Raw genomic sequence first — 16754 nt, forward strand, 5'->3', positions numbered from 1 at the left:
TGTTCAACTCTATGCAGATGACACTCAGATCTAATGCGTTCACCAAATGAAAACATTACACAGATGCGTGAACACAGAGCATTTAACAGTGTTTCTGTGCTTTGTCTTAATAACTGCACAGCCTCTGCAGGTGCTTTTATTGTGAAGGAGACAACTTTCTTGGCCTAAGATGATATTTTGGTCTCATTATATAATGCAAAGTAAATATGTGTGTGTTGTTATAAAAGTTATAATGAATAAGAACGTGATCGTGAGCCTGGACAGAAATAACACCAGTGACTTTCAAAGTAACTAAATGAGGAGCAATTCTAATCTTTCACATTATAAATCATCATATAAGTCATTGTATTTCATTAAAAAGGTGCTTTTTTAAAATATTTTATTGATGACTATTAAATATTTACACTTTATAACTGTCATAAAAAGCATCTGTTACCTGCTACATTTTCTAAAATGACTAACTCATTGTGTCGCGTCACACTCTGGAGTTTATAGTGAAATCAGGCATTTCCATAAAAAGAAAGAAAAAGAGCAAGCGAAGACGGGACGTTGCTAATATGATGCGTCGCTCACGCCTGTCCATGTTTCCTGTGACGGAGCTTCAGCTCACTCTTTTGTCCAGGCGGCAGTAGAGATACATGGACACTATCATGGCAGCAATCTGGAGAAACAACGACAGTAGAAATGGTCTGTAGTAAGAGGTGTAATTCTAAACAGAAAACCCTGGTTCACCACCAACCAGTTTAACTCTAGTGATTGTGTCTCCATCCTACAGAGAGACAGAGAGTCTTATCTGAAACTAGTGGCTAAAGATAACGTAGATTGTCGGTCATTTTCTCTGACCCTCTGCTCAACGTGACCGGTGATGACCGGTGTGGCTGCATGTCGTCATTCAATGTCCAGAAAACAGCATTCGTTTTATAGATGTTTGGCAAACCTTCTGGGGAAAACCTGGTCTCATGAGGAGAGACAGCGTCTCGATATCTGGGGAAGTTTATTAGAAACCCAACACCGTGACAACCCAGAGTTGAGACCAGGAGGCAGAGCCTCGACCCAGATGTTTTTGCTGATTACCGACCTATATCTAATCTTCCCTTTGTTTCTAAGATTTCCAGTCAGGTTATAAGTCACATCATAGATTCCAGTTTGTTCAAGTTAATGATAAAGCCTCATTGAAAAGAGAAGTTCATTGTGGAGTTCCACAAGGCTCAGTGCTTGGGCCGATACTTTTGACCTTATATATGCTTCCTCTAGGGAACATTATTAGGAAGCACAACATAAATCAGGTTGTTCAACTCCAGGAATGTCTCAGAGACATTAAGTCCTGGATGACCAGTAACTTTCTACTTTTAAAGTCAGAAAAAACTGAGGTCATTATACTATAAACCTCAGAGACATCACCATGGCTTGCAGAGTTAACTGCCCTCTATGATACTGTAAAGGTCTCTGTCTTACTGTCTATCAGATATGTATGTGAGATAATGTCATTTGTGATACATTTGAATTGAATGGAATTGACAGCTGGTTCCTTATAGCTGGCATGTGACCAGCTGTCACGTACCAAAGCCCTGTTAGTTATACTTGCCCATAAACCAGTTGGTGATGGTGAGTTGTACTTAACCCATTCAACCCCTCCTTGTTACACACCAGGAGTCAACACACACATTGGGCTCAGGAACATATCTGTGTCCAGGGAGTAATGAAGGTCGGGTACTTCTCCCAGCCTGTGACCAGGTCCAGGATTCAAACTGGCTACCCTCAGGTTACAAAGCCCTTTTCCTCTCCCCTGCACATGATGTTGGTATAGAATGTCCAGAGAAGTGGTTCCACATATTCTGCAGAGATTCTCCCACCAGCTCCCTCGTCTAATTACAGCCTCGTGTGAGAACACAGCAGGAGAAATTCACTGGGTGATTGTTTTTCACTTTTGATTTAATTTGACATGAATGCTCAGCTACGACGACTAGTGGTGCTCAAGTATGACATAGTGGCCCCTTCAGGCTCCCGTGCTTAAAAGCTGCCTCCTTATTAAACTGCCTGCGGTTGCGATTTCCTCTTGACTACATGCAACATGTAAAAGAAAGATTTCAGACTTTTGGGATGTTTAAATTGCAGACACATCCCCTTTTCGTGTCATTTTACCTCTAAGACTCCGATCCCAGCTGCGATTCCTCCCACAATGTTGGCATGTTCTTGGAAGACCTCCAGGATGTGTTCAAAACAGCCCTGAGGACGGACAAGGCAAACATGTGCATTCCATGTACAACACCGGTGCTGCGTGTCTGTGTGTCGTTTGCTGTCTCACCTGCACAGCACTGCGCTCTGCCTCGCCGGGGCTGCAGGGGGCGTTGTTGGTCCAGCAGCAGCTGGGCGGCAGACTGCCCCCATTCTCTTTTTCAAAGTTTGAGCCCAAAAAGTCTGTGTAGTTGGTGAAACCGCAGCATCTCAGCTGGATGGAAACAGTGGATAGTAATGAAGCTTTTACAGGGTTGAAAATGATCTAGTAATTCCCACAGTGTGATCCGTACATTTAAAATAATAAAATAATTGAATAATTATTCTATTGGTATCATACTGTTGTTATTTACCTCTGTCATGGTGGTGTTCCAGATCTTAGTGACCACAGGCTCTTGACCGTAATCATTCTGTAAAGTCGGGGTCGCCCACGCTTTGAGGATCCCCTCAGCCTGTGGAACACACACACACACACACACACACGCACACACACACACACACACTGGCATTACTCTCATAACCTTTACATTTCTCTCTGAAGGAATGAGTTCTCATCATTAATAAAATGCCATCATCATGTATTGGCATGTAAATATGTATATGTATATATATATATATATATATATATATATATATATATGTATAAAAAAGCTCACATTTCCATTCATACATTTAGGGAAAAATCACTGACTCACTGTCACTAAACATCTCATATGCACACACACATTCTTTGTGTGTGCATTGTGTGGCAGCACAAAAAAAAAGTGTTGCGGGTCTCTCTCTCACACGTCATGTCGATCCCTACTGTCTTACAACCAAGGCAAGCAGACAGGCACCTGTGTGTCCGTAAAATGATTGTTAAGTCAGACTCTTACTTCACGATTATTATAGTATATTATAGATATATGATATGACATATCTATATGATAGGGTTTATTATAATACTGTTCTGGAAACACAAGTCTGACCAAAGTAGACTTCCAGGGAGGTTGTGTCCTATTCAGGGGAGCAGAGCTGTCCTTCACTCGTGACCCGTAATTCAAACCATGGCTTTTACTGTCACAGTCCAACAGCCTCACACACACACACACACACACACACACACACACACACACACACACACACGCACACACACCACCCTGAAAATTAAACACTGAGCCTGATTTCCTGAGCAGGAGAGGAAATTCTCTGGGAGTCACCTATTCATCACAAATTAAATAAATCTTCTCTCACACAAAGCACCTGGGAAATAAACAGCGTCGGGCTGGCACCTGCAAAAAATGAAAAATAAATCAAAAAGATGGCGGAGCCATTATTCACCATTCTACTTCTTCTTCTTCTTTATGGTCATAAATAAGAGGAGGGAGCAGCATTTACATATATATGGCTCCTCCTGATGGCTTTGGTCAGGACACATTCTGTGTGATATTCGAGTTTATGCCAAACGCAGGTTAGCTGTCAGGTCTTTTATTGTGGAAAAATTCCTTAACCCCCCCCCCCCCTCAGTGGAGTGTGTTATTTTCTCCAGTTTGATGAATAATCCAGTCGCATACACTCACACAAAGACAGCGTCTGATGAGGAGGAGAGTGGGTGTGTGTGCACGTGTCCGTGTGTTTATCACGAGACTTTTTCTCTCTTCTCTCTCTCTGTGTGTGTGTGTGTGTGTGTGTGTGTGTGTGAATGTAAAGAAGGTGCACAACATGCCCCAGGGGATGCTGGGATACATGCCACAATTAAAAGTGCCCCCCACAAGAAGCCGAGAGAGTGGCTGAGATCAGAGAGGGTTATTACCAGCAGGCTAATTCATCACTGTCACTCACTTCACCGGCACTCCCTGGCACACACACACACACACACACACACACACACACACACACACACACGTGCGCGGAGGACACTCAAAGACATAATGCATTCCCAAACCCCTTTACCTTAACCATCACAACTAAATGCTGCCTAACCCTTAACCTAAACCCAATTCCAGCCCTGAAACCATGTTTTAACCCAGAGCAGGACAAAGATCACACACGTGAACGCCTGCACACGCGTGATCAAATCTTCACCGTCACATGTTATTGATCACATGTTGTTTTACAGTGTTTTACTGTGTGACAAGTAATTGTCAATATACAGTATGTATATATGGCAGGGATTCACAGGCTTGTGTTTTAAGCCTTTAGTAAAGAAATAGCTGATGTTATGTTATGGATGCTCACTTTATAATAACAGTTAATACTGTGAAATATCGCCATATGTTGCGTGACGATATTATAAAAAATGAATCTATTGACATTTCAGTTCACGCGATGGTTCAGTCTTCTGCTGCTGCTCTTCAGGAGTTTCAGCCTGTACTGTACTCATCACACGGTCAAGTTAAGTTTCCACGAGCATGGTACCCGGTACCAGGTACTTTTTGTAGTACCTGGTCTGGCGAGGTTTCAAGCGAGCTGAGTTGGTACTATGTGTGACGTGTTGTTAAGTGTTTCACCTTTACAGACACTGACACCTTTAATAAACGGTGACATAGAAAGACATTCATAGTCACTTACAGCTTTTCATGTAACTGCCAGTTAACAGTTATTACTGACATTAACAGTATATGAAGTGATTACTTCTTTAACCTGGATAACTTTATTTAATGCTTAGCTAAATAACATGAAGAGTTCACTGAAACTCTTAAAGACATCATCATTAATGTTGTGTGATGTATTGTGAGTTTAAAAGCAGAGGTAATTAGTGTCAGTGATGAACTCGAGCTGTCGTTAGTGATGAGAAATGAAACGGTGAAACTGTACTTCAGCACACTCGGCCGTCAGTGAGCGTGAGGCAATAGATGCAGCATCACACCTTCTTCATTAATCCACTGTGAAGGTCCATATCTGCCCTTGTAATAAATCTCCACTCTGGTCACTTCCCAAGAACAACCATGACCACTGACGGCCTCTCATAATGCCCGCTGGAATTGCTTATTAAATCTCAGTTATTCCCACAACCTGAACGTTATTGGCTCTCGGCTCAGATGAGCGGTGGAGGCTCCGGCCGCCCACAGACAGATTTATGCTGCAGATAAGTAGAACAGAATAGATCAAGGCGTTATTTATCGCCTCCTTCCATTGTCTGCGCCTCTGTCTCTTAGTTATCGACACAGGCCACTATATATATGCATATTAGATGTATATTAGCCATATTCATTATTCTGATGCTATTGTGTTTACTGTGTCTTATAAGAAGCAGGAGACGGACAGCTCGCGTCCATGATGGAACCCGTGATGTCCTTTGTGTCTGTAATGAACACATGATGCTAAAAGCTAACACACAGCTCATTAAATGGACTCTGAACTATATCTATGATCTCCTTAAAGAAGATAAATATACAAGTTATGTCGTGCATTTTATTGAGCTTTAAACAATGGCTCACACGCCCCCCCCCCCTCTCTCTCTCTTTCCCCCTCGCCTCACACAGTGAGTGGCTCGCTCCGTGCTGTCAATTTGCCTCCCGCCAAATGCCATTTACATCGCTCGCCTTGGTCAGCCTGGCTTTGGTAAATGACAGGCGAGAGATGGAGAAGATTTATTTCAGCAGCAGCAGCAGCAGCAGCAGCAGCAGCTTCTTTGTGTGAGAGCAGACACACGTGGGATTGTGCATGACCAGAATTCACACAAACACACAAAGTGCACAAGAAGTAGAACCTTGATTTAAGGTTAAAGGTTAATTTTCTCTAATTCAAGCAAAAAAACAACCCTAGTGGGACATTTTCAATGATTAGTAATCAGCAGGTTTTCAGTGTCATGTCAACACTTACAGTGTTTGGCAAATGACTTTAAATGACATTTTAATCCCAAACTCTGAACATAATCTGGTGTCACATGATTATAGGTCACAGACCCTCATTTCTGCACGAACACACAACCAAGACGACGACGGTGCATTCACTACTTTATTGTTTTCAGTTACTACAGCTACAGCCTGCCGTTAAAATGTAATAATGTAACAAAATAATCATTTATAACATGTCGTATTACTTTGTTACTACAAAAAAGTAACATTTGACTGAAAGGCGTGGCCTAACACCACTGATGAGTGACATACAATTAACTGTCAGTTAAGTGTCAGTGAGTGGGAACTCAACCATCATTTAACTAGTTCTAGACTAGTTCTGTGAATTTATCATCAATATATGTATATATATGTATATATATATATACATATATATATGTATATATATACTGTATATATATGTATATATATGAGTATGTATATACTGTATGTATATACTGTATGTATATCTTTACTGTTCCCTCGCTGCTCGTGTTAACTCTTAAACAACAGACTGGTTCAGAAACAAACTCATTTTACTTCAGGGGTTTGATCTCAAGTCCATTCAAGACCAGTAAAATAATGTAAACAACAAGATTTTTCCCTTTTCTTTTACATTTGATGAAGGATCTTTTTATAATATCACGCCTCAGTGCATTACAGCTTACAGTATAGTGAAATATAGTATCTCACATAATGATTTCAGTCTCATCCTGCGGGCCAGATTGGACCGTCTGATTCTGGCCCGCGGGCCATATGTTTGACACGATCAGTTTAGCCCCATTATTGGTTGTAGCCAACCCCACACTGCTTTACTAACAGCATTATAACTTTGTGTTTGAGTGACACTCTCTGGACAGCGGTGGATCAGTGGAGGAGAGGAGCCTGTGTTTGAATGGAATAAGCTCTGCTGTACAAATGTGAATGGGTGACTGTGTCGCGTGAGGAGCTTTGAAAGCATTTTTACAGTGTAGTTTACAGAAGCACAAACAATGTCATTGGTGCAGATTCCCTCTGATACATCATATTGGATTCAACAAAAACAAAATACTCTACTTTCTATTTTCTTTATTAGAATTGCAGTCTTCTCTAACCTCCTTTTTACGTGGCTCATAATTTCATAATTATCATATGAGGCCCTAAATGGAAATGGAGCCTGTGTGTGTGTGTGTGTGTGTGTGTGTGTGAGGGAGAGGTGGACACGTATGTAAATAGGCTGTTTTGCATATAAAATGCTTTAGCTTCAATATCCCAGAGTAATAAATTGCTCAAAGTGAGAGAGTGAGTGCGCACACAGCCCCAGGCCATCCCGCAGTCATTAAGAAGCTGAATGTAGTGAGGCGGACACAAAGCCAGTAATTCAATGATGGTAAGATCCAGAGAGTGGGATGAGGAGGTGACAGGGTGAGAGGAGTGAGAGGGGGAGCGGGTTTGTGAACTTACAAATGAGGAGTAGGCCAGAGCGACAACTCCTGCTGCCACTTCAGCGATGAAGATGATGAGGATGATGGAGAAGAACTGTGTGGACAGAAGGAGAAGATCAATAATGTTGATCTGTTTTATTGTCTAAGAATATGCAACAACACTGGGGCAGCGACCTACAGTTATGATTAGTGGTTATTTGTCGTCTAATATGATGGATTCATGTTGATAATCTTTAAATTATTTGTTTTCATTCAAACTGTGCAATCAAAACAAACAAAGAATATATATATATATATAAAAAAATATTGGGATTGATCAACTAAAAATCCACAGGAAACGGAGCTACATACGAGTTAAAATAAACAGGAAGTTGTTTTTAAATAAATAAATAAATAAATAAAGGAACCCCAAAGGATTGAGAATGAATACTCTCCTGAAACATGTGGAGAGAAAATCACTGATTCAGATCAGATCAATCTGATCCACTTGAAATTCTTCATTCAGATTCACCAAAGTGAAAGAAACTTACAAACTGTCCCTGTGTGTCAGGTGAATATTGTCTTTTTACCCCTGGTCACATGGCACAGTCTACATTCATTCATTCATGTTCATGTTTCACCTTGTATAAATCTAACTAACATGCATGCTTTTATTGTGAAAATGTGCTTGATGTTCTCGTGAACATGGCACATGAAGACACTATCTTCAGCTTAGTTTTCACATTTTATTTACATTCACATTCTAAAAAGAATTTACACAGCATTTAAATGATTGACATTCAGAATGAATGTGTATTATTTATAATTTCTTCCTGTGGTAAAGCACCATAAAGGGCCGTGAACGGTGTCATATCCTGGGTGATTTGCGCAGTAATTGTGCTTAAATGCCTATAAAAAACTGTGATGTTGACAAAGCTTAAGGCTGATGACAGAGAAAGGACAGCGACACAGAGCTTGACTTTGTCAGCTGAGTGTAACAGATGCTGCGTCATCATTCAGAGGGATGTGAGTGTGTGTGTGTCTGCAGTGAGACGTGTGCTTAATGAGCTTAATAATGAACTGTGCTGTTCATACAGAAGCACAAACACTGATTAACATTTTCTAACGTTTTCTGACATTTTATGGACCAAACGATTAATCGAGAAAATAATCGTCAGATTAATTGATTATGAAAATAATGGTTAGTTGCAGCTCTATATTAAAACAAGTGAAGCACAATTGATTAGTTACAGAAGACAGAGAGTAACACACACACTCACTCACTCACTCACACACACACTCACTCACTCACTCACTCACACACTCACTCACACTCACTCACTCACTCACACTCACACACACTCCTCACTCACTCACACACACTCACTCACTCACTCACTCACTCACACACACACACTCACTCACTCACTCACTCACACACACTCCCACTCACTCACTCACACTCACTCACTCCTCCTCACTCACTCACTCACTCACTCCTCACACACTCACACACTCACTCACACACACACACACTCACTCACTCACTCACTCACTCACTCACTCACTCACACACTCACACTCACTCACTCACACACACTCACTCACACACACACACACTCACTCCACTCACACTCACACTCACTCACTCAATCACACTCCTCACACACACACTCACTCCTCACTCATTCACTCACTCACACCACTCACTCCTCACACTCACACACACTCACACTCACTCACTCCACTCACTCACACTCACACACTCACTCACACACACACTCCATCACAATCACACACTCACACACTCACACACTCACTCACACACACACACTCACTCACTCACTCACTCACTCACTCACTCACACTCACTCACTCCTCCCACACTCACTCCTCACACACACACTCACTCACTCACACACTCACTCACTCACACACACACACTCACTCACACACTCACTCACTCACTCAAAGTGTTTTAAAGAACGTGACCTCTGAACCCGGAACGGAAGACGCGGGAGAGAGCGAGGGAACGAAGGAGAAGAAGGTGAAGAAGAAGAAGGAGAAGAAGGATAGCGCCGACAGCGAGTCGATAGATAGCTTGATCTTAATTCCATCCCATGATCTTATCCTAAGGTTTGAGCTGATTAAAGTTGTTGGACAGATAACTCCATTATCGGTGTGTGGACTGTAACTGCTGCACGTACAACACCATGTCATTGTCTTTCTCAGTCCACTCTTGATTCACTGGTACAAGCTTTCGTCACCCTCTCGCCCCAGACTCCTCCCCCTTTAATAAACGCCGGAGCTGTGGCTGTGTTGCCGTTCTCTCTCCGTGTGAAAGATCGAGACGCTCGTCTCACTGAGAACCTCACACGACCACACATTAGTCTCAATCAGACATTGGGCAGCGTTAGCTTACGAAGAAGAAGAAGAAGGAGGTTTAGTGACCCTTTAAACATCAACTTGCTTTTGACATGAAGCGGTTGTGGTTGACGTACCGTGAGCAGCAGACATTTGCTCTCTTTGTGAGCCCCACAGCATCCCAGAAGCCCCAGCAGCACCAGCAGAATCCCGATGGCGATGCAGAAAAAGCCCACGTTGACAAACTGCATGTTTTGGCTTGAGAATGGCCCCAGCAGTTTCAGGAAGGAACTTCCATCCACGGTCACCCAGATCCCCATGGCAAGCAGCGTCAGGCCCCCGAGCTGCAGCGGGATCCAGGAAAAACACGATCAGTATAGAAGTGTCCGAACATTTCAATGTGCATGTGTTCAACAAGCATGTGAAGCGCTTCACTTCCAACACTTGTCAATCATGGCTTTGCCAGCAGTCATTCAGACGGGGTCAAGTCAATAGCTCTTGAGGGGCTGATAGATTTAAGAAATGTAAAGCCGTCTCACATCACTAACTCTCTCTCCTACTATTACCTCGTAGTGACACTGTGACACTTCAATATCCCCTCTCTCATTCAGAGGCGAGGATTGTTTTGTGAGCCTGAGAGTGATGCCAGGCCTCAGGCCTCATATTACGTGTCGCGGCCAGGCAACAACTCCGCCCCTTTTTACATCCAGGTTGAAATGAAATGACTGCACCACCTTTATCTCCAAGCTCATGTCCCACACGCACAATGAACAGGAATCCATTCTGTGATCATTTGGTGATGGAGGGCAACACCAGCTTTGGACGCAGAGGCTCAGGAATTAAAGCTTGGACAACACAAGACCAAAGAACTGTCCAGTGGACACTGGAAGCTGTGAACGACCATTATTTCACAAAAAATAACTCATGTCAATTCTCAATTACAGTATGTTTGGTAATGAAGTTTCTGTATCATGTATAAAAACACGATCGCTTCTCACCACTGGTGCTGAACTGATGGTGATGAATGTGGTTGGTTTTAAGAGGCACGAGAAGATCATGATGAACATCAGATCCCTTCGTCTGAGTACTTGTCTATACTGAGTACTGACTACTTAATAATACCATCAAAGCACCAAGAATATTTTGAAATAACATTCAAAAGTGTTGGTAGAGTGAAGACAATTCCTGTGTGTTTAATGTTCAAATCTCAAACATTTGGGTTTGACATGAACAGATGAATATAAGACAAGAGATGTGTTCAAAACCTCTGTAACTGTAAGGAACAGATAATGACATTGAAATGAATAATAGTTCATAGTAAGTGTCAAACCCTTTGCTGTGTGTTGTGTGCTTCTTGTGCTACTTGTGTTGAAGGAGCTACTTTCCTCCTCCTCCTCCTCCTCCTCCTCCTCCTCCTCTTGACAGTCGAGCAGAGCACAGGTTACAGTCTGCTCTACTTTTTCCAAACTTTAAAACACATGTGCTTCTCACCTGCTCAGCTCACTTACAGATACACAAAGTTGTATCAGATGCAGCATCAGAGTCGTTTTATGAATACAAATACGAGTTCACAAGGACAGCATGGGATACGTGGACCAGATACTGGTATCAGGTCGTCCCTAAAAAACATTGTCCTTGTCAGCTTTGGTTACAGTGATTGTCCAGACTGTCGACAGACAGACGACGATAAACTGGACCCAATTTGTTCTGATTCGTCAGAAACTTTGCTAACACTTACAATAAGGGCATTAATTAACATTAGTAAATGCTGTAATAAGCATTTACTAATGATAATTAATGTTTTAACTACTCTTTTAATATTATTCAGGTTCATTAAGGTACATTATTCAAGGGTTTATAAAACTACTGGTAATGTCAGACAATATCAACAGTAATAACTTTTTATGCGAGTGTGGAATGAGTGTTTCTTAACTGTAATTAAGCATTTATTACCATTGTTAATCTTTATTAATGCTCCTGTTGAGTCATTTGTAACCGTTTTCACTGACGTTAACGGTAGTTTTATAGAGCCATGAGTAATTCATCTAACCTGGTTAGCATTAATAAAAGGTGAGTTAAAACATTAATTAACAGTAAGTAAAAAACACTTTGTTTCCACGGTTTCATGAGGAAACTAAAGGGTTTGTTATCAAGTCACGGCGTGGTGTAAATGTATCTGCGTTCATCATAATAGCACTAATCTTCAGGCTGGCCGGGGTGGGCTCAACTTTCACTGTCCCCTTCTTTACTTGTTGTTTCAGGCAGTGTTGAGACTGTAACAGCTCATGTTTCACAGTAAATATCTCTTTGCAGGAAGTAACGAGCTCCAGTCAACGTGACATGAACACTTACTGGAAACACAGCAAAGTAGAAGATAAAGGACGAGCGCGAGGGCTGTGGGAGGCAGGAAGTACCGTGAGTGTCCTGTACTGGAAGACTGTGAATGATCGTACTCATTACTGTGCACTGTGAGGAGTAAATAAGTGGCCATCAAAACCAAAAAACACTAGAAATAAGGATGGCTATGTTTACATTTGATCACTAATGATTCTGTCACGTTGTCTTCTTTTGTCGTGTGCTTTAAAATCTCCACCTGAAGATATGAGACGAGAGTGAATGTAATTGTCCTGCGGAGAATCACTCACAGTGTTCTCTATTAGCTTTACTGATGCTTATCAATTGTTCCTATTGATACTACTCAGTGTAAACAGTGTTGCACTAAATTAACACATGATATGAAAACGTGAGAGGATTTCATCAGGTATTTTATTGCTTTTTCCATAATGTTAATGAATTGGTAAATGTGAACAAAAGTGGAACAAATCAACGTTTCTGCTGCGTTTCGTTTATATCAGAACTCGGAGCTGAGTGTGTTGGAATCCTGAGTTGAAAATCAGAAGACATTTCTCTGACCCACGGTCAGCACCGTTACTCGGTCAGCACCGTTAATCGGTCAGCACCGTTACTCGGTCAGCACCGTTACCCGTTCAGCACTCGGTCAGCACCGTTACCCGTTCAGCACCGTTTAGTTAGACCTCAGCACCGGTCAGAATCGATACGGTCAGGTCAGCACCGTTAATCGGTCAGCACAGTTACCCTGTCAGCACCGTTACTCGGTCAGCACCGTTACCCGGTCAGTGTGACGATACTTCCATGCTGACCAATTAGAAGCACGGGTTCTTGATAATAATCCCTATTTATAAACACAACTGTAACATTTATGCTAATCATAGTTTTGTTTTCTCTTTTGGGTAAAACAGACTTTTGTGTTATTATGGGATGCAGTAAAAAGTGTATGCGCGCGTGTGTGTGTGTGTGTGTGTGTGTGTAAAACCTGCTCATAACAAAGCAGAACCGTGTCACATGATTGGTCTTACAGACTGGAGATGATCTGATCCCACTGTCATTATCTCTTTACTCTCTCCATGTGTGCACCTCTGAACTCCTCTTCCTTATCCTCCTCACCACGTATTTGAGTCATTTCCTTTTCCTTCCTCGTGCTGTGCAGGAACCATGTTTGAATCCTGATATTGTCTGTCAGGCTCCATCAGAGTCAGCGCTTCTCGCCTGACACTCTGCACACCTCCTGTCAAACGCTGATGTCTCCCATGTGAGAATCAGCTCAGCCCTTCTTCTCTTTGTCTCTTCTCTGCTCTTTCTATTTATTTTCTTTCCCACTCTCTCTCTCTGTGAAACCCGTTCAGTGCCATCATTGCAGCGTTAGCTAAATGTGATACGACAAGCATATTCTTCCTCTAACTACATGTCTGCCATCATCATCCCTCACCTGCTGTAATTACAGCTGGCACTCTGCCTCCTTCCTTTCCTTCCTTTTATTTTAGACGCTGGCTGATCGCTGTGATGGTGGTGTGTCAGTCTAACTCACACGGTGAAAGGACTGGGGGGAAAAATCAGGTGTGCGTGGGGGCAATGTCTTATCTATGGAGATGGGAAATACAGCCTATTAGGGTCAAAGGAGAGGGAATGAATACCAGGCTGCAGAATGGAGGGCCACGGCCTCCAGAGAGGGGGAGGTGAATGGGGAGAAGAGATAGAAAGATATTCAGCGAGCAGGACGGGGAACGGGTCCGTCCCACCCCAATTGAAATGGAATTGGTTCTCTTTCAAAGGTCTGGAATGAGAAAGACGTCAGAAAACCCATCTTCATGGGTCATATTATCGCGAGCAGACAATGTGATTAAGGCCATAGATTTGCACACACAGCAGGAGACGCGGAGACTCTTCTAATTTCCAATGCATTTAGAGCGGTTTCAAAGCAACGTCAAGTATTATGTCAGAGGACGAGCTGGAGTTCCTTTTCTGATGATTCTTAGATTAGATTAGATACTGAAGTATTTCTGACACAAATACTGCGAAACTTAGAATCCTAATGGGCATGTAAGTGAATCTCCATTATTGCTTTAAAGGAATTACTGACACATATTTAGTGCTGACTGTGCTGTGAATCCCCTCTGCCCCAGAATCTCACGTTTCAAAATCAGATCTCGCTGAACAAAAGACTAAGATTTTATCTTTACCGCCTCCGTCAGACAACAGGAACATGCCAGTAATTCTGTAAACCGCTCACTGAGTTTGTAGTTTTCCACTACAAATATACTGTAGTACCTACTCAACATGGGCGGAGTCATCACTGCACGGCTGCATGAAACTGTGCGGAAACACAGCGGCAGAGTTTGTGATGTCGCTAAATACACCAGACTCCAGATTGTAGACATTTCCATGGTAATTGTTGGAGATGAACCCACGTTTTTAGGATTGTTGTAAGTGATCTACAGTTTGGCTTGATTCTTGGGCGTGTCTTCCTGTGGCGGCACTCTGACCAATCAGTGGCCGACAGTCTGGTGATGTCACGCGCTTGGAACCAGAGCAGGAGCTAAAAAAGTACCTGTTAGCAGCTACCATGCTAGTGGAAGCACAACGTAACCAAGGCGAGTCGAGCCGGTGTTGTATATCTGAACTTGACTTTGGTGTGAGTGAGTGAGTGAGTGAGCAGAGCAACACAATCTTCAGTTTCCAGGAAAAGCTAAGAACGTTTCCATGTTTTCGGTGGAAATTGATGCGGGAGATTTAGCAAGTGATATATTTGGGCTGGAACTTTGTGAAAATCAAAGATTGTTTGTGTTTCATTCCATTTCCTTGAAGTATGGATAGACCACACTCATCCTCATTCTCATCCTTCTTCATCGCAGCACAAAGTTATCAAAAGCATTTCAGAGTTACAGTTCCAAACTCGTGCAGAGTGGCTGTTTTTCTACCATAGCGTTGAATATTAATGTACAAGATTCAAATGCTGGCTTTTATGAATTGATTATGATTCCCAGAGGAAAACTGATCCTTATATGAATATTTTTCTCCCCTCACCCCATTTAAGACATTTATTTCCTCCACTGATGGACTCTCTAAAAGCAGCTCTCCACTCCCCCTCACGTGAGGAGGAGACGATAAAAGTTGCAACGCATGAAACTTAAAATGCAGAAGCGGCGGCCAAGATATTTGAATTGTCACATTAAAGCATCCTCTTTATGAAGTGAGAGGGTGATTCCATCATTCTGCTCTGCTGGCTAACATTTCAAAAGGACGTCGTGATCATTGTGCTGCTGTGACTTTTAGAGCCGCCGCAGCTGATCTATCAGGCAGCGGCGCTCATGCACAAACAGGAAATGTGAGAGATTCATCTGTGACAACCCAGGCCCAGGTGGACTGGACTCGGCAGGTGGGTTTAGCTTCCCCCTGCTCAAGTTTCTCTCCATTTCACAGAACACATTCAGACTTCACACAGAGCGTGTGAAGTTAACGACATGAAAACTGCATCTGAGGTCGTTTTGGCTTCAGTGATACGATCATGTTTCTCTGCCTTGTCTTTGACTTGTTTGTCTTTTACTTCACCAACGACTCTTCGTGTTCACACAGACTGATCAATGCAATCAGAGCGGAGACGTACTCACAGAGATAAGCAAGTTGAACAAGACCATCATCAGTTTGACGAATGTGAAGCAGCCCATTTTAATCTGTAATAAAAGGAGAAGATGAATTATAGCCTTTCTTCTTTCATCAGCACAGAGCTTCTGTCGCTCTCTCACACACACACACACACACACACACGCACACACACACACACACACACACACACGCACACACACACACACACACAAAGCTGGTAGAAACAATACAGACGTGTGTTAATGAGAAGTCTACAGGCAGAGAAGTAAAGCCAAACAAGAGGAGAAGCAGTCAAGTGTTTGCATCATAAAACACAACCCTTACCTTCAACTGTTTGTTTTTATTCAAACGGATGCAGAGGAGTTTTCCCGGGTGCTGCAGGAGTAAGTAACTCTGTCTAAATATATCTGTGGTGTGATGAGGAGGAGGAGGAGGAGGAGGATGTTGTCCACGCAGGTACAAGCCTGTGGCAGAGAAATGTGGAAATGTGATGAGTGCTCGTCCTCAGGCTGCTGGGTGTGGTCCTGGAACAACAGGTGCAGGTATTGACTGGCACCTCTGACCCCTGCAGGTACACAGTGACACAGATTCACAGCACAGGATCTGTCTGTGTACAGTGGCACCACAATGCAGCTGTCTGGACAGTGAAGAGACATAATAATCCTGATCATGTGTGACGGGAGACTTGTTTACTTCCTTTTAAGGACTATGTTAGTGAAAGGGTTCAATTAAACGTACTGCAAAGCTGTGTCAAGATACAAGATACTTATTACTATTATGGTGGAAATGAATAGAAACATGTGAACGCTTCTTTATTTACATTATTTACTCCATGCTTTCACCCACTGCTTATCTAAGTCAACTAACTCTTCACTTGTGGATCAGCATAAATGTGTATTTTCTCTTTTTTGGCTAAAAAGGTAACTGATCAAAATAATTATACATACTTTGAACTTGAACACAAGTTGATCAG

General features: G+C 42.4%; 1 protein-coding gene across 2 annotated transcripts; it reads right to left on the reverse strand.

Moving 5' to 3' along the window:
• Positions 1-455: 455 nt before the first annotated feature.
• LOC122781196 (tetraspanin-1) lies at positions 456-16185 on the reverse strand. Of its 2 annotated transcripts, XM_044044753.1 has the most exons (8): positions 16106-16185; positions 15787-15849; positions 9958-10164; positions 7497-7571; positions 2589-2687; positions 2306-2449; positions 2143-2226; positions 456-661 (listed from the first exon to the last, which is right to left on the reverse strand). In XM_044044753.1, the coding sequence occupies exons 2-8, from the start codon at positions 15841-15843 to the stop codon at positions 602-604; spliced, it is 726 nt and encodes a 241-aa protein (XP_043900688.1). In that variant the 5' UTR covers positions 15844-15849; positions 16106-16185; the 3' UTR covers positions 456-601. The 2 variants fall into 2 exon arrangements, with proteins under 2 accessions (XP_043900688.1, XP_043900689.1); XM_044044754.1 differs by lacking the exon at positions 7497-7571 and having other exon boundaries at positions 464-661.
• Positions 16186-16754: the final 569 nt, after the last annotated feature.

Source organism: Solea senegalensis, linkage group LG14 (genome assembly GCF_019176455.1).
Source record: "Solea senegalensis isolate Sse05_10M linkage group LG14, IFAPA_SoseM_1, whole genome shotgun sequence".
NCBI lineage: Eukaryota > Metazoa > Chordata > Actinopteri > Pleuronectiformes > Soleidae > Solea > Solea senegalensis.